At 29.7% G+C, this 18434-nt stretch overlaps 2 protein-coding genes across 2 annotated transcripts; both read left to right on the forward strand.

Moving 5' to 3' along the window:
* Nucleotides 1–4313: 4313 nt before the first annotated feature.
* LOC114399049 (S-adenosylmethionine synthase 1) lies at nt 4314–6995 on the forward strand. Its single transcript, XM_028361147.1, has 2 exons — nt 4314–4449; nt 5383–6995. The coding sequence occupies exon 2, from the start codon at nt 5391–5393 to the stop codon at nt 6573–6575; it is 1185 nt and encodes a 394-aa protein (XP_028216948.1). The 5' UTR covers nt 4314–4449; nt 5383–5390; the 3' UTR covers nt 6576–6995.
* A 4652-nt stretch (nt 6996–11647) lies between these two features.
* On the forward strand, nt 11648–15330 carry LOC114400806 (pto-interacting protein 1-like). The gene is made up of 8 exons (XM_028363444.1): nt 11648–11821; nt 12386–12481; nt 12728–12978; nt 13065–13191; nt 13417–13690; nt 14196–14328; nt 14432–14518; nt 15026–15330. Exons 2-8 carry the CDS (start codon nt 12397–12399, stop codon nt 15152–15154), a joined length of 1086 nt encoding a protein of 361 aa, XP_028219245.1. The 5' UTR covers nt 11648–11821; nt 12386–12396; the 3' UTR covers nt 15155–15330.
* The last annotated feature ends 3104 nt before the right edge of the window (nt 15331–18434 follow it).

Below are 18434 nucleotides of genomic sequence, written 5' to 3' on the forward strand. Positions count from 1 at the left end.
GTTATGGTAGCGTGTTTTGTAACGAACTATGAGACAAATGCACGTTACCACATTAATGGTTTTTTGATCCAGAATCCTAGAATATCAGATCTCCACCTTTGCGTAGAAAAGTTGCCAGTTTGCCACCACAAGCCCATAATCAGCTTCACAGTGTGGAAGCTTAGATACCCATTTTTAGAGCTTCAATTTAAACGCGGACTCCATCTGTATCTCTGTCCACAGACTGTAAAGTTCAATCCTTGAGTTGTTCTTAGCTGCTTCTTTTTTTTTCGCTTCTCAATTTTTATTCCGTGTGAATAAAAAGGGAAAAAGGAGAGTTTAATATACATGTGTAATTTTTTATGATGTCAACCAATCAATAAAAAATCATAAAAATTTTAAGATAATTATTTTAAAAATTAAAAAAGTTTATTATGTATAATTACAACTAAATTATAGTGTAAAAAAAATTACACTATACTCCATATGTATTATTTATTAAAAAAAAAAAGCATATGATACAAACCTATAAAGAAGCATGGTGTGTTCCTTCTCTTCACGTTCCTTTTATTCTCTATCTTTGTGCTTTTAGATTAGAGACGCACATGGTTCCGTTCGTTAGCCATGGAAGAAAGGAATATATAATCAAGTGCGCACTCAAAATAGAAACATTATGTGCAGTGCTCTAAGAGCAAATAGCAACATATTTTCATGACGAGAAATTAATAAGGTGAAGTGATTTTCCGATGCTGCCAAAAACTGAATGTTGGGGAATCTGATCAAGTCGAGTGATTCTATTCTAGATATTAAACATTGTCAGCTCAGTGCAGAAAGTTTTACAAAAAAAATATATTAATTATCTCATTATGGAAGATAATGGATATAGGTTGACAAAAAAAACCACGGTGATATAGAATAAATTAAAGAAGGATTATATTTAAGTACTTCAGACTTCAGAGGAAGTTAAAGTCATAAGTAACCTCATATTGTCGTTGTAAAGTAATGATAAAAAATAATTGTCATTGTAAAGTAAAAAACATAAATATATGAATAACGGTTTTATTTTATTTTTAAAAAAATAAAACAGCATCAGGTCCCTAGTTAAGTTGAGTAGACGCGCGTGCCTCTTTACATTCATTTTGTAATTTAAATAGTATGTGATTTTCTAGTTGAATTTTTAAGAAAAAAATTATCAATGTTCGAATGAATTTTATTATGCTAAAAATAATAAAATACGGATTGTTATTTACTTTTTAAATGTATACCAAAAAGATATTCTCTAAGCGATAATTAAAGACCAAGTTTCAGACGTACGTTTTTATACATACAATCAAGTGTGCTTGAAAACATAACTATTTTTGTGAGTTCCTCTCAAATAAAAATGTTGTGTTTTGTCAAAAAAATTCTCACTGTTACATAAAAAAAAATCTTTAACAAAAGATCATTTTATCTAATTTTTTATATTTTGTCTTTAGATTAAAATTAGCAACAAATATACTGTCAATAAATTTGAAGAACTCATAACTAAAATTTAAAAAATTAAAGAACTCAAATATTTTATTATATAGAAAAAGTAGACTATATTTTACCTTATCGTCCAATTGTAATTCATTATTTATAATAAAATTATTCATTTTAATAAAAATTATGTTAAAAATTATATCAACCATATTTTATAAATAAATGAGAACATAAACTACAATGCATGATCATGTATTTTATAAACCTTACGTGTCAAACGTGATTAAATATATAGTAGTATCAACGTAAATTTAAAATTTAACTACATGAATTGTCAAACTATAAAAGACGTGAGACCTAAACATGACTTGAGTTTGCAGAGATAAAAAAGATGTGACACTGATTCTTGATAAAGAAGCTTACGCAGAAATCGTGACACTCAGACACCAACCGCGTATCACCGTTACGTGCCAATTTGCCCAATCTTTTGAGGCTTCACTGACACCATTGACACACCTATGATTATTTTATTTCATTGTTACTCTCTTTACTTCTTTCTTAAATATAAGACTTGATTTATATTTTTTTTAACAAAATTGATTAATATAATTAATCATATTAAATTTATTAATAATTTATATTATTTTGATGAAATTATCTTTAAAATTATTAAAACTTATAATTTTTTTCTTTCTATTTAATTATTTTCCCCTAATTAATTAATATATTCTAACTTTTTTATCCAATTCTTATAAAAGAAATAATGTACTTATTATTAAGTAATTGTGTAAAAATTATTTATACTATAAATATATCTTTTCTTTTCTTTTTTTGGAACCACTTTTTAATAATCACCGGGTTCTTTATTTTTTTAATTGTTATTTCAAAAAATAATGTTATATTCTCTTATAAGTTATTCTTCTATCTTTATAAAGAAAATGATAAATAAATTAAAAAATTATTTAATATATTAAAATATAAAACACATTCAATACTTACTATACAAAAAACAGTATAAAGATAGTAAAAAGATTTAGCACATATTTATTTCGTCATTATAACTTTAATGACGTTGGGCGTAATACACTATTAAAGTACTATAAGTGAGAAGTGAGATCTTTCTGTTTACTTTTGAAGATCATCACACTTGACTGTCTTTGACTCTTTGATCTGTACATAGCTAATGGGTTGTTGAGTTCTAATATGCTCAAAATTCCATCACTTGTTTACTCATTTAGCTTCAATTTTGTTGGTTGGTCACCACTCACCAACCTTCTACTTAACCAAACCACCTTTCAAATAATTAACAACCATAGAGGATTATGGTGTTTCCACTGGCAATAATGTATCAATTAATTATTTAAGATACTTCAGCTCCTCAGTCATCACAGACCCCATTATATGATTCATAGCTTTAATTACTTTGACCATTGTTAGCATGCATGTAGTATACATTTTCTCTGTACTGTACGTGTTCTACATCATCTTCCTAATTCACAGTTATCTTTTTGTTGATAGCTAGCTAAAACTATAAGTTTTTAATTTCATTTTCCACGGCCGTCAAAAATTAATTTTAATCATTTATTGTTTTTTTATTTGGATTTGATTTTGTAAATCTTTTATTTGTTTAAAAAACTATTGATTCTTATCATCACTCACTAATACTTCAAAATAACTACTACTAATATAATACGATTAGTTATATATCACATTAAGGGATGATGGAATTATTTTAAAATAATAAAAATAACTCTTTTTTCAAAAAAAAGTCAAAACTAAATTTGACCTTATTTAGAGCCATTAAAGCTTTATTCAAACATTTAAACAATACTGTAACTGACAGCTTAGTCAACACTTATAACATTGATTAGGTTAATTAAGTTAATTTATTGTTGAAAAAGTGATGAAATACCGGAAAGTGGTAGCTGCTTTCTTACCCAACTAGCTCCATCTAGTGATCGATATATAAAATCATCCAGAATCCTGTTACTGACTAAAAATTGTTATTTTGCCACGGATTTTGAATACGACGGTCATATTCCAGATGCCCTTACGAATCACATTGCACACTAATCACCATTGTCTCCACTGATTGCTTTAGCATGAAATTTTGTCATTATGCATTTTGTTTTTTCTTTCCTTTCTCTTCCAGCAAGTTCAATCACTATTCAGCATTTTTATAAATATATTTTTTTCCCATTTCCCACACCACGATACAGCACAAGAACCATACCGTATAATAAAACAAGATTAATTATTCAAAGAGTCCATAACGATGTTGCCTTCACGAAGATTAAAATAAAAGTGGTCATACTTTTAAACTCAGCAAAATGTTTTTAATATACTCATTAATTAATGTCCAAATCTGACATAGGTTCACATACATGCTCTTTTTTTTATATAAATTTTGCATTAATTAATCTTACGCATATGGAGTATGTAATTTTTATCAGATTAAAAAACACAAAAAAAATGAGAAAGTGAATATTAGTGGATATTTTTAAATTGAAAAAAAAAAGAAATTATGAATTATTTTTAAAATAATGGTATTTTTTTACTGCAGTTATTAGTAGTATTTTTAAAATAACAGAAAAAATGCTTACTAGTGGTATTTAAATAGTAGTAATAAATTACATTCAAGTGCCTTTGAAATTTTAACCAACGAATGATAATGGGATCTACCTGTAACATATAGTGCTACCGACACGGACAAGGACACGTTCTCGGTTAGGGTTGGTGCGTGACCGGCCGTATCCAGTTACAGAAGTGCTCCTCTCGCAAATCGCAATCTCACCAACCCCTTTGATTTGGGCGTCAAATCTAACGGCGACACCGCAGGTTCCGGTGTCCGGTCATGTGGGGCATTGATGACTATAAATAGCGAGACAACGTCCTTTGCTCTTCCCCACACCAAACGAGCCATTTGGGAGTTAGGTTCTGCACGCTCTGCTTCCAGCGAGTGTTCTTTCTTCGTTTCAACACCTTAATTTGCACACGCTGCTTCTTCAGGTTCGGTTCATCACCCTTCTCTTCTCTTCTTTGTTTTCTTTCATAACCCTAATCTTTCTTTAGCTTTGCTTTGCATCATTTTATATCCCTAAGTAGCATTTAGTTACCAAGTTAAACTGCTTGCTGTTTTGTCCTATCTAGACCGTTACGGTTATGGATCTGAATTTTATTTATAATTTTTTACTTTATTTAAATGAAATACTACTATTTTCTGCTGAGTCTTGGTCTTTTGTGGTATAGATCTGATGCTTTCACTACAATAATCCGTTCTAATTGTTTTTCTCTCACTGGATCTAGTTTTTTGTGCCTGATGTGATGCTGTTCATTTAGAATTTTTTGCTTGTTGAACTCTAGCATTGTGTTCGTTTACAAATGATTTCAATTAGGACTAATTTTTTTCCTAAGCGCCCTTTCAGTTTATGTTTCCATTCAAAATTAGAGTTTCATATCAGAAATCTGTGTAATAACCGTTTGCTTTAAAGTTACATGTTACAGGTTTTACCAAAATGAAATTCCAATTCTGATTGGAGAATAAGTGAATAACACCTAAAGAACTGCTTCCAAGTTTTGTCCTTCTTGAAATCCAATATATTCTGTCCAACTTGATGCCCAGGGATTCTTTATATATATATATATATATATATATATATATATATATATACTTTGCTATCGTTTTGTCTGCAATTATTTTTTTCAGGACCAAAAGCTTTTTCAAAAAAGTAGATCAAGATAAACTATTTTAATCAATCTTGGCATAAACTTTCGAGTTTTTCTTTCAATTTGTTGTAGAGATGCGTGCTTTAATTTATTCCTTTTGCAACATGATCTCGATTCTGGAGCTATCTACCATTCAAAAGCTCCAAGAGAAGTTGTATTTTTTTAAGGCTTTTGTGCTTTGTAATAAACATTGTGTTGTTTTTTTGTTTCCTGTAGCTTGAGAAATGGCACAAGAAACCTTTCTATTCACATCTGAATCTGTAAACGAGGGTCACCCCGACAAGCTGTGCGACCAGATCTCTGATGCAGTGCTCGATGCGTGCCTTGAACAGGACCCTGACAGCAAGGTTGCCTGTGAGACATGCACCAAGACCAACATGGTCATGGTCTTTGGAGAGATCACAACCAAGGCCAACGTAGACTATGAGAAGATTGTCCGTGACACATGCCGCGAAATTGGATTCATCTCTGATGATGTTGGTCTTGATGCTGACAAATGCAAGGTGTTGGTCAACATTGAGCAGCAGAGCCCTGATATCGCCCAGGGTGTGCACGGTCACTTCACCAAGCGCCCAGAGGAGGTTGGTGCTGGTGACCAGGGTCACATGTTTGGCTATGCCACTGATGAAACCCCTGAGTACATGCCCCTCAGCCATGTCCTTGCAACCAAACTCGGTGCTCGCCTCACCGAGGTTAGGAAAAATGGTACCTGTGCTTGGCTGAGGCCAGATGGCAAGACACAAGTAACTGTTGAGTACTACAATGACAATGGTGCCATGGTTCCAGTTCGTGTCCACACTGTCCTAATTTCCACCCAACATGATGAGACTGTGAGCAATGACCAAATTGCTGCTGACCTTAAAGAGCATGTTATCAAGCCTGTCATTCCTGAGAAGTACCTGGATGAGAAGACCATCTTCCACCTTAACCCTTCTGGCCGTTTTGTCATTGGTGGCCCTCATGGTGATGCTGGTCTCACTGGAAGAAAGATCATCATTGATACCTATGGTGGGTGGGGTGCTCATGGTGGAGGTGCCTTTTCAGGGAAGGACCCTACCAAGGTTGACAGAAGTGGTGCCTATATCGTGAGGCAGGCTGCAAAGAGTGTTGTGGCAAATGGCCTTGCCAGAAGGTGCATTGTCCAAGTTTCCTATGCCATTGGTGTCCCTGAGCCCTTGTCAGTGTTTGTGGACACTTATGGAACTGGGAAGATTCCTGACAAGGAGATTCTTCAAATTGTGAAGGAGAATTTCGACTTCAGACCTGGAATGATCACCATTAACTTGGACCTTAAGAGGGGTGGCCATAGGTTCCTCAAGACAGCTGCTTATGGACACTTTGGAAGGGATGACCCTGACTTCACCTGGGAAGTTGTGAAGCCACTCAAGTCTGAGAAGCCTCAAGCTTAAGATTGTTGTGAAGTTAATCACTCCCTTCAATGGATGTCTTGCTAGGTGTGGATGAATAATTTGCGTGTTCCATGACTACTACTACTTCATTCATAGGTCTAATGTCATCTCATCAATACTTAAACTGTTTTTTTTTTTCCTTTTCTCCTTTTACTCACAATTTATTTTTTGGTTATGCAATGTTACCGTTTTGATGCAATGGAAATTTTATCAGAATTTTGTACCAATTGATTGCATTTTGAGAGGGTGAAAAAGGTCTCTGCAATGTATTCTTTAACGAAATTGAAAAATTGTTTCCTTTGATCCTCCCAAGCAAACCGACATTGACCTTGGGGAGGAGTTCAAGTTCAACTCAGTTGCGCAGGTCACATTGACCGGTTTGATTTTGTAATACGATGATACAATAGGATTTGAACTCAAGCAATGACTTGTTTGGAATGCATCGACAATATTGATTTGATAACAATGATTTCCATTTCTTTTTTGGTACATTATTGTTATCCTATTTAAAAACTTGAGAAGTTATTTGTTGAATGAATGCTTTGCTGCGATGAAAGAAAGAAAAATAACTGTTATACATTGCTTTATATTTTACATTAAAATCTTATAGGAATTGTTTCTGCTTCAAGCAGGACATTTGCATTGTGTACTGATTGCAGTAGCATATAAAGAAAAACGTAAAAAAAAGTTATATGAAAAACTGTGTATGAGTATAATGATATTCCACGAGTGTAAAATTTTTACAAATTATTATAAATAACTAATGTAATTATTATGAAAAAAATCATTTTCAATTATATGATAATTTATAATTGAATAATAATATAATACTAAGAAAAAAAATTAATAATTTTTATTTATTTATATCAACATGTTTTAAAAATTGGTCTTTTCTAAAGGCAAAATAGACTTGCACAGAACTTTTACTTTGCTTGGACGTATTCCATTTCATCAAATCGTCCATACGTAACTTTTGGATAAGCTAAGCAACTAGAAAACACGCATATTATGTAAGAGACGGATATGATGCCACGTAGATATCAAAATGAGAAATGGTCGGAATATATTCTCTAATATATGCTTTCAAACATACTATTATTGACTGAAATATAAGATCACAAAATTTTATAAGTTATTTTTTATTTAATGAATATTACTTACGATTTTGTAGTTTTAATTAATGTTAGTCAATAATAAAGAACGTGTTAGAAAAAGTACAATGCTACTACTCCTAAATAAAAATATGGTAAGTTTTAAAATTATAATATGCTACATATTATCGTATACATTTATGGACGTTTTGAATACAATCCGAAATTGAAATAAAATTCTCGCCTTTTATGGATATTAGTTTATTTATTTAAAATTATCTAAAATATCATTTGCGTAGCATTGTTTTCTCCAAATATATCTTCTAACACTTAAGGATTAATTATTTTCTCTAAAGAAATCTTTTAATGGATAAGTGATGTTTGTTTCATGGTATAATTTGACATTCCTGGAAATAATGTAATTAAGAATGTTTTCCTGAATAAATTTTAAAATATGTTTGGTTAAATTTTAATATTTCTGGAAATATTTTAAAATTTTAAAATAATTATAGTAAAATAAGTAAAAATAGAAATTATAAACGTGTTAGAAAATGACTTCTGATATTATTATAATAATATCACTTTCTCCTCCCTCATCATCAAAAATAAATAAAGTAAAACATGACATTATTACTTTTCTAGAATTCAACAATACTCTAAATAAATTTTCAAAGCTGATAACAAATACTATATGAGTATACGAGACTAATTAAATTACTATATCAAAACAAAATGATTGTCCTGTCAAAACAAAATGATTGCAATTCAGACCTATATAATAATTTTTAAAGTTGGGACATAAAATCTGAAGGAGAAAGTGAGAGGTTAGTGGACAGTGGTCTTGCTCTAGGGCTTGAATGCGGACTAGACCCATTTTTGTTTAATTCTTTAGAATGTGAACTAGTTTATTAGGTTGCAGCTTAAGGGGAAAAAATAAGAGTGTTTTGTTCATTGTAAAGACTTTGAAACTCTTTGTATTAGTTTTTTGAAAAAGAGATAGAAATATATAAAAAATTGACAATAGACTAGTAATTGGGTTGAAACTAGACAATTCAAAAATATCAAATATAAAAAAAAATAGAGAACCAAAACTATAATATCACAAAACTATAGAAATCAAAAAGCGATCTGAAGCCTTATTATTTGTTTCAATCAATTGTCAATAGTTATATTAAAACTATCCCGCCATTGTTACATGTTGGCTAGACAGTTTTTCAATTTATTTTTTATTCACTTGGTTGCTATTTTTTTTCTGTTTTTATTTCTTAAAAAAATCGTGTATTGCATGAAGGGTAAACCATTTGTCAAACTATTGAGCTGTCATCTTTTGTTTCATAAATAAATCCCCTCAACAAATCAAGGATAATCAGCATATACAATGCTACTAGTCTGTTTGAACATTATAATACTTGGCGACGATTTTAGAGGTCTAATTGATTAAAACGTAGGTGATTTGAGAGGTATTTCTTTAGTAGCATAAATATCTTTCGAGACATATTTTCTTGTTAAGTAAAAATCATGTGTTTCACCTGAATATGTGAGTTTCATTTCAGAACAGGTAGAACTCACACAACCAATGAGAAATAATGTATTTAAAAGAGAATGTGAAAAAAAATGTTAAAAACTAATAAAAAAATACAATAGAGAAATTATAAAAAAAAATATTTATCGAAGATTATTATTAATAGCATCTAAGGACTGATTAAAAAAATAGCTTCTAAAGGGATTTGAATACGCATACGTAGAAATGATATTTTTTTAATTCTTTTTTTGTAATTTTTTTTTTTAAATTCTGAGTCCGTGTTGACTTTTAAATTACTATTTCAAGACAATAAATTTCAATCCGAAAGATTGAAATTCAATGTATCTATTATGCCAAAATAAAATAACCTTATTTAGCATAAAGAGTGGCTTGTTTACTTCTTAAGTCATCGTTAATTTATTTAAGTGGGTGGGGCTAACATAGTGACAAATAATTTGACTAAAAAATCATTATTTGATACTTTATGGAATATTATGGAGCTTATTTGACAAAATAACAAAGAAAAGGAAATGCATCATGGGTCTTATTACACGTTAATTGACTTTTTATGTTATACTCGAATATTTAGGGCATCGAATTAAAATTAGTGACTATTTCATGTATTAACTTCTAAAATTACTTGAAATTAAAAATATTATATATATATATATATATATATAATTTGGTAACAATCTGAAATTGCATCCGGATGATCTTGCTAACGTATAAGAGAAAACAAATGATTATACATTAACTAATGATTCTAGGAGTTGTTAAGTGTGATGTACATCTACTTATTTGTTAGATATAGTATATAGCAAATTATATCTATGACCTTAAAATACACAAGTGTAACTTCTTTAACAAACTTTTCCAAAAAAAAGTAAGTATACATTAGCAAATCATTATATATATATATATATATATATATATATATATATATATATATATATATATATATATATGTTTGCTTTTTATATAAAATTATCATGAAAGATAAAACAGGTAAAAAAAGAAAGCATACTTATATTTAAAAATGCATAAATAATTCATGTTAATGATTTTTTTTAACTGAATATGTTAATAAGTTATGCCACAAAGTCTATACTATTTTTAATGGTAACAATCATACAATGTGATTATTTTTTAAAGTAAATAACATGAAGAGAAAAACCAGTTTTTTTAAAGGCTGAAATATATATATATATATATATATATATATATATATATATAATATTTTTCATACATTTAATATGTTTTTTTTAATTTACTATCTGAAAAATATTTTTATTATTATTTTATCATATGATATTTTCAAAATTTTACTTTTGCTATTTGTTGTCAGTATTGATTTATTAAATGATAACTTAACAAGTTAACAAAATATCTCATCATTCATTAAGTGATGATATAATAAACTAACATAATAACACATTATCATTTTAATAGATTTAGACTAATAATAAATAACCAAAGTAAATTTTGAAAATATGAAATAATAAAATAATTTTTTTTATGAAATAAACTGAAAAAAAATATATTACACATGTGAAAAACATTTTTGAGTATATATATATATATATATATATATATATATATATATAAGCCTATACAATGACACAATTACAAAAAGTATACCCTTGTAGACCCCTAATTCTACTCGGGCTTCAAAAAACAGGCCTCACCCAACCCGTATACAGTAACTATATCCGCTAATGTAACAAAAGCTTCAAGGAACTTCACAGAAAAAAAAATCTGTTGTTATTAGAATTTCTCATTGTAAATTATTTTTTTTATAAGTAAGGATCGAAGATGAGTATAAATTTTTTTACAATAACTTATACATCTTCCTCAATTAATTAAATTAGAATTTGTTGGTCCATTGTATTAAAAGTAGAAAATAGATTATATATAGATAATATAATTTTATATCATAAATTAATATGTATGATAAATTTATTGATTTTTAAAATAATTATTTTAAAATTTAAACTAATAATATTTTTTTATTAATTAACAATATAAAAAAATTTACATTAATAATTGATAATTATTAAATAATATAATATTGCATTACATATTATTGTTAATAAATCACGTAAATTCCTTGTGAAAAGTTAGTGATGAGCACTTTTTTTTTTTGTAAACTTCAATTTTTTTTTAAAAAATATGAATTTTAGTCATATGGACATTAAAAAAAAACCAATTAGTATGAGTCCTTTGTTTTCTTCCAAAAGTAGTGGTTAAAAAAATAATTTATTCGACTCAATTAATTGGATGTTAGTTGAACCCTGAACATGATATGTATATAGTAGATTCTTGATAATAGTAGCAGTAACAAATCGGTAGTTAAAATTGGAGTTTACTGCTACATTATCACATTGTGTGTAAACGTGTAAACAATGTTAGTTGGGTTAAAATCTTTGTGTATGTAATAATGGCATTACATTCTTTACTCTTACCTAATTATAAACATATCAAATTCCAATCTAGTCAAAATCTTGGACCGCTTTATCCTACGCCCTCCTCCCTACTTATCCTGCGCATATTTCGCCGTTTTCTCGCCGAGATCTTGAACTATCTCCTCCGTGTTCTCACTTTCTCAACTACACAATATTCTTATTGAATTCCAGGTACTCTTCGATCTATTATGCACTCTTCAATGCCTCTTACCTTTTTTATATTCTTAATTTCACTATTTTTTTTTGTGCAAAACGTGATATGGACGTGTAATAGTTGGTTTTGTTTTAGACTGATCCGTAACTGTTGGCTTCGATGTCAGTAGCAATTTTACTCTGATTGACGGAAATTCAATTCGTTCTGATTGATTTGCACTTGCCAATTGAATTTTGTGTGTGAGGAAAAGTTGATGTTGTGTTGTAAAATTTTCATGCACTAAAATGGAGGAGGTTCAATTACTGGTTCAAGATCAAATTATGGTGAATTAACAATATTAATCAATGTACTTGGACAAAAAAAATGCACAAATACGCTATTTCCTTCGTTCTTTATTTCTTTTGAGTTGTTCAATTTTGCGATTGCATGCTGCTATGATGTATCTTTTTTTTGGCAACGAAAATCTACATGGAAGTAGTATTTTCTTTTTCTTTTTTAATTGTAAATTTAGACTTTATATTCGAGCTTAGTATGTTAGCTATTAACTAGTGTGAACTGATGGAGTTGTGAATTATTATCAGCGGAAAGAATCATGAGTTGCTTCGGCTGTTGTGAGGAAGATGACTACCAGAAGACTGCTGAAAGTGGAGGACAGCATGTGGTAAAAAACTCAACAGGTAATTGGGTTCATATTAGCTTGAGGAATGCCCCAGGGATAATATACAGTGATCATAACTAACAAGACATCACCAGAGCAATCATGCATCTTTAAGTGACATTTCCATCTGAGTTTATTGAATCGTTAGTATGGGATTTAGTTGTCTAGATGCTCTGTTATGACACTTCATTTTGTTAATTTGTTTGATGTTATATTGCCTGAAATCAAATTTGATTTAATTAATGTGATAAATTGTATTATGCAGGAAATGATGGAAACAGTCGTGCATCCGAAACTGCAAAGCAGGGGACTCAAGCTGTTAAAATTCAGCCCATTGAAGTTCCTGAATTACAAGTGGATGAACTCAAAGAAATCACCGATGGCTTTGGAGAAAGTTCTTTGATTGGAGAGGGATCCTATGGAAGAGTATATTATGGTGTTCTTAAAAGTGGGCAGGCTGCGGCAATCAAGAAATTAGATGCCAGTAAACAGCCTGATGACGAATTTTTAGCCCAGGTATGTGTCAACCTATGCTTACTGTCTCGTCATTGAGGTTGTTTAGATCCAATAGACAATAAATCACTTGATTTATGAACTTTCAGGTTTCAATGGTTTCACGGCTGAAGCATGACAATTTTGTTCAATTGCTTGGTTATTGCATTGATGGAAACTCCCGAGTTCTTGCTTATGAGTTTGCATCTAATGGGTCTCTTCATGATATTTTACATGGTATGTGTGGTTTTGCTTCAGGAACCTACTATTGAGTATTGACACTTATGAACACTTGTTGAATTCTTTTTCTGTGTTAGAGGAATTGAGAATATTTTGGACTTTGATGTTAGTTTTTTTTTTTGGTGCTGTGACAAGCAACGGTACCACTTGAAGGATATATTTCTTTTATTAATTTTTTTTATTATATATTGTTATGATTTTATCATTGTCGTTTATATGCAGGCAGAAAAGGAGTTAAAGGAGCACAGCCTGGTCCTGTTCTAACATGGACTCAGAGAGTTAAAATTGCTGTAGGGGCTGCCAAAGGGCTTGAGTACCTGCATGAGAGGGCTGATCCCCACATTATCCACCGGGACATCAAGTCAAGCAATGTACTAATCTTTGATGACGATGTTGCTAAAATTGCAGATTTTGATTTGTCAAATCAGGCTCCTGACATGGCAGCACGTCTCCATTCCACCCGTGTCCTTGGAACCTTTGGTTATCATGCACCAGAGTAAGATGTGGATATCAGATTTTCAAGAGATATTGTATGACATGCCTTATTTGAGCCACATTGGTTAACTTATCATAGACTTCTTGATTTTGAGCATAATAGGTGAAGATTTAATGAAAAAGTAATAGGAAGTTTTCCTTCTTCCCTAGTTGACTAGAAGACACCGCCAATTCCCATACATTCTTTTTTGCGTCTGTGTTTCTTTATTAATTTTAACTAATGATCAATTTGGAAAAATTAAACTATTCTTGTATATTTAGTTAGTGTCCTTGCAATACCTTTTTTTTTTGTAAGTAAAGATTTATTGAGATAAAGAAGGCAGAACAAGTACATGATGTACAAGTTTTGTAAACAGTAAATATATGTTCCAGACTTTATAATAAACCTTCTAAACAGCACATCCCACATAAAAAAAAATACAAACAACCAAAAAGCCCCTTATATGTCAAAGATAAACTGCAAATTTGACTAATATCCACTGACCTGTCTAATCTCATGGATGCAGATATGCAATGACTGGCCAATTGAATGCCAAGAGTGATGTATACAGCTTTGGTGTTGTCCTTCTGGAACTTTTGACTGGAAGGAAGCCTGTTGATCATACACTACCACGTGGGCAGCAGAGCCTGGTTACTTGGGTAAATGCAAACCTCATTATTGCAATATAATTTCCTGTTGTCAAAAAGGAGAAAATTTAAAATGTAGGCCAGCTAGCTGATCCCGGTAACTGATGTGTTTCAGGCTACACCAAGACTCAGTGAGGATAAAGTCAGACAGTGTGTAGATGCAAGACTAGGAGGAGAATACCCACCCAAAGCTGTTGCTAAGGTATTCACTGTGTGTTGTAGTATATTTTTCTTCCTTTCTTTTTTTGTTATTATGCCATTTTCCTTGCCGAGGTGTTGTGTGTGGACTTGTTTGAAATAGGCCTATGAGTTAACAAACTAATCAAAATTACCTTAGATTAGTCACCTGCAGAATTCTTATATCTTTTGCAGTTAGTAAATGCTATGCATGAGGCCAAAACTTGAATCTAAAACCTTGTTATATAATTCCCTTTGGGAGAAATTTTATTGAGTGATTTAATTAGTTGGACGGCAATGGCTTTCCCTGTAGTTTTGTTCTCTGTTTTTGAACTTGAGAGCCAGTAACAGATATCGTAACATCACTAACATGAGAGCAGATAAATACTTAAATATAGTAGTAGTATACACTTTTTAGATGGACTGTCTTAGGAACCATAGGCACCCAGGATAGCCCTTGGAAAAATTGACTAATTACTTAACTAAGGCCAATATTAATGTATAACAGCAAGATATTTCTTAATTATTACAGATGGCCGCTGTTGCTGCCCTGTGCGTGCAATATGAAGCTGATTTCAGACCAAACATGAGCATTGTAGTCAAAGCTCTTCAACCTTTATTGAATGCAAGACATGGGCCTGCTGGTGAAACTCCAAACTAATCTTTGTCTATATTTATATCTGTATCAATGAGTATGTGCATAAGTGTGCACGTGAGATATAAGAAAGTGACTGCTTCAGAAGCGGATGGAAATTTGCTTGAACATGTTTATATATCCCATTGTTTACATTGCATTTATTTTGTTCATAATCCATAGGTTCTCTGAGATTTACTTGCTTTTATTTTTCTTTTTTGTTACTTGTTTGCTTAATTGTTTTCCTTCTTTCCATGTTCCTTCTGCCAGGATCATCGCCATCTTAGGTGAAATTTTTGCGAAAAACAACAAAAAAGAATACGAGAAATGTTAGGAACTTACTGCTCTTATAAATAGGGGTTATAAGATTGTGATGCAGGGAGAAGGGAGGAGAAGAGAGATCATGGATTTGAATCTTCCACTAACAAAAATAAAACTAACAATTAGTAATTAACCTTTGCTGATAAAAAAAAAAATACTACTCTTATAAATAGTTAAATACATTCTTTTCTATTAGTTGGAATTTTGTTGAAAATCATGAAATTTTGTGGGTCAAACTTCTCTTTCAACAAGCTCCATCCACGATTATAAATCTTGTTATTTTGACTAATAAGATCCAGTAGCATCCGTTTGAGCAATGAAAAAGATGCGGGGTTGCTATTCTCACCTCCAAAATTGCAATTCACACCCCTTATTTTTCAGATTCCACGGGAAGGTATTTTAGGAAATAAGAAAAAATTTCAGCACATGGGGGTGAAAATAGCAACTTACAAGTGATACTACAAGTAGTCCACAGGAAAGATTAAGAGAATAAAGCACTTTCTATTTACACTCCATATTTGCGGAGTACATCCCAAATCCCTCTTTTTACATCTTAATTATTCATTATGTCCTTTTCAATTAAAGGAGTACACTATCTTTCTGAAATATCATATATCTATTCTAGAAATGTATTTCCAGAACTATATATTATAGTTCAGAAAATAAGTATATATTATTTTAGAAAGACATTTATGGAAGAAATAAATTTAAGATCGATGAAGTTGTAAACGCTTATCTTGCATTCCCATGTTTGTTAGTCTTGTTTTCATCCTATTATTAGTATTCTTTAAACCTATCTAAAATCTTATTTTTATTCTAACTTTATTGTTTTTTAAACTCTAATTATGAACCCCATCTTCAACTAATGGTATATAAAAAAATATGATTTTGGCAAAGTTATGCCAAAAAGATATGCCAAACTTCGTCAAGAGTGTTGAAATCTTTGAAAATGGAGTGTCGGGATGCATGATGCATTAAGAAGCTCGCTCATGCTGATCGTAAATTAAGTTTAGTTTTGAAATTTTATTTATAGTATGTTTTTTATATTCTTATCATCATGCTTGTAAATTAAATAAGATTTTATTTATATTGGCAATATGTATATTTTTTATACTGTAGTAAATTGTTATATAATTGAAAGTGATTAACTTTTGTAATAATTATTGAGAATTGCATTTAAATGACTTCCAATATATGATTATTGCCATTAAAGAACAATATAAGATAGAATAAAAATAAGATTTTAGATATTGTTTAAAGAACACTGATGATAAAATGAAAATAAAACTAAAAAATATGAGAATGTAAGATAAGCATTTACGACGTCAACAATCTTAAGTTTATTACTGTTGGAAATATCTTTCCAGAATAATATATACCTATTCTAAAAATGTATTTCTAGAACTATGATGTATAATTTCAAAAAACACATTTATGGAATAGATATATGGCATTATGGAAAGATATTTCTGGAAAGGAAACCAGATACCTAGGGGTGTACTCTTTTAAGTAAAAAGGATATAATAGATAATTAGGATGTAAAAAAGAAGCTTCAGGTGTAATTGAGGGTGTGAATAGTAAGTGCCTAAGAATAAATGGAGAGATAGTAATTATTGAAATTTTGATAATTAATAAGTAAATTTTTTAATTTATGAAGTGTATATTTTAATTTCTAAAAAGTTAGACTTAAACGTTTTTAATAATAATACATTTTTGAGAATTAAAATATAAATTTTAGGAATTAAAAAATTTACAAAATTAAAAAAGATAAAATTAAAAATTATAAGAACTAAATAAATAATTAAACCTAAATAAATTATGTATTGCAATATAATGCATTAAACGGACAAGAACTGGGACACCTCAAATAGCAAAACCTCATGTGCAAATATGCACATTTGTGATCTGTTGTCATTGCAAAAATTGCAGCAAGTGGAATTCTCCTCCACATGATACCTTTTTAATAAAGGTGTGAGAAAAAGTGTGAGGAGGATAAGTATTTAAGTGAGTCCTGAAGAAGTTCTTTAGTGGACTATAGAAAATTCATTTCCAAAAATTTGAGACTTAGTTTTAATTTTAGTTTTTCAAATTATTATATTTATTGTTTAACATTAATATATTTACTTTTATTCTATAAATTACAATCATGCTCTAAAGAGTGAAATTCAATTAGGCAGTCATGATATTTTTTTTATCTTTTTAAAAATTCATTCTGCACAATATTTCAAAATTAGTCAAAATTTTCTCTCTTAATTATTAATTATCACAAACTATCATCCTTTTAATCCTTTTCTCTTTTATTTCAAATTAAAATTGTAATATTTTTAAAATAAATTTTAATAATTAAAAAAATTATATCACACTTAAATTGCTTCTTTTTTAATCTATGACTCAAAATATTTATTTATTATAAATGTTAATAATATAAAAATAAATATATATCTCTTGTAAATATCGAGACGAACAAAATCTCATTTTTTTACTAATAATTTAAACAAAATATTTATTTGTTAACAAATATTTGAGGTAAATAAATATTATTTATCTAAAAGGTTTTTTCTGAAAAAAAACAAATATCACATTGTTCTACCCTGTTAGGTTAAAAAATACAATTTAGTTTATTTAATTTAACAATGTTATGGTTGAAAAGAACATAATGTTTTTTTTTTTTTTTTTTGCATGGGAATCAAATATAGCATGAGAAGGATACAACAATTTACACACCTCATTTAATCAATTAAACTAAATCTCGTGTGAACAAAATGTTTCTTTTTTAAAAAAACATAATGTTAAAATAAATTATTTTCCCCTCCCTAATGGATGTGTCATACAGTGTCCTCTCGTATGTTTACATATAAAATAAAGTATACATTTTTTATTAATTAATTTTTTCAATGATTTTTAATATATAGTGATTTATTGAAAAAGTTATATATATTTAATATACACATATCATCCTCAAGTTTATCAAATTTAATAATTATAT

This window comes from Glycine soja, chromosome 19 (genome assembly GCF_004193775.1).
Source record: "Glycine soja cultivar W05 chromosome 19, ASM419377v2, whole genome shotgun sequence".
Lineage (NCBI taxonomy): Eukaryota > Viridiplantae > Streptophyta > Magnoliopsida > Fabales > Fabaceae > Glycine > Glycine soja.

Coding starts and splice junctions, on each gene's coding strand:
- LOC114399049 (XM_028361147.1), top strand. CDS start 5,391: ATGGCACAAGAAACCTTTCTATTCACATCTGAATCTGTAAACGAGGGT.
- LOC114400806 (XM_028363444.1), top strand. CDS start 12,397: ATGAGTTGCTTCGGCTGTTGTGAGGAAGATGACTACCAGAAGACTGCT. Junction 13,192..13,416: donor TCTTCATGATATTTTACATG/GTATGTGTGGTT, acceptor GTTTATATGCAG/GCAGAAAAGGAGTTAAAGGA. Junction 14,329..14,431: donor AGCAGAGCCTGGTTACTTGG/GTAAATGCAAAC, acceptor GATGTGTTTCAG/GCTACACCAAGACTCAGTGA.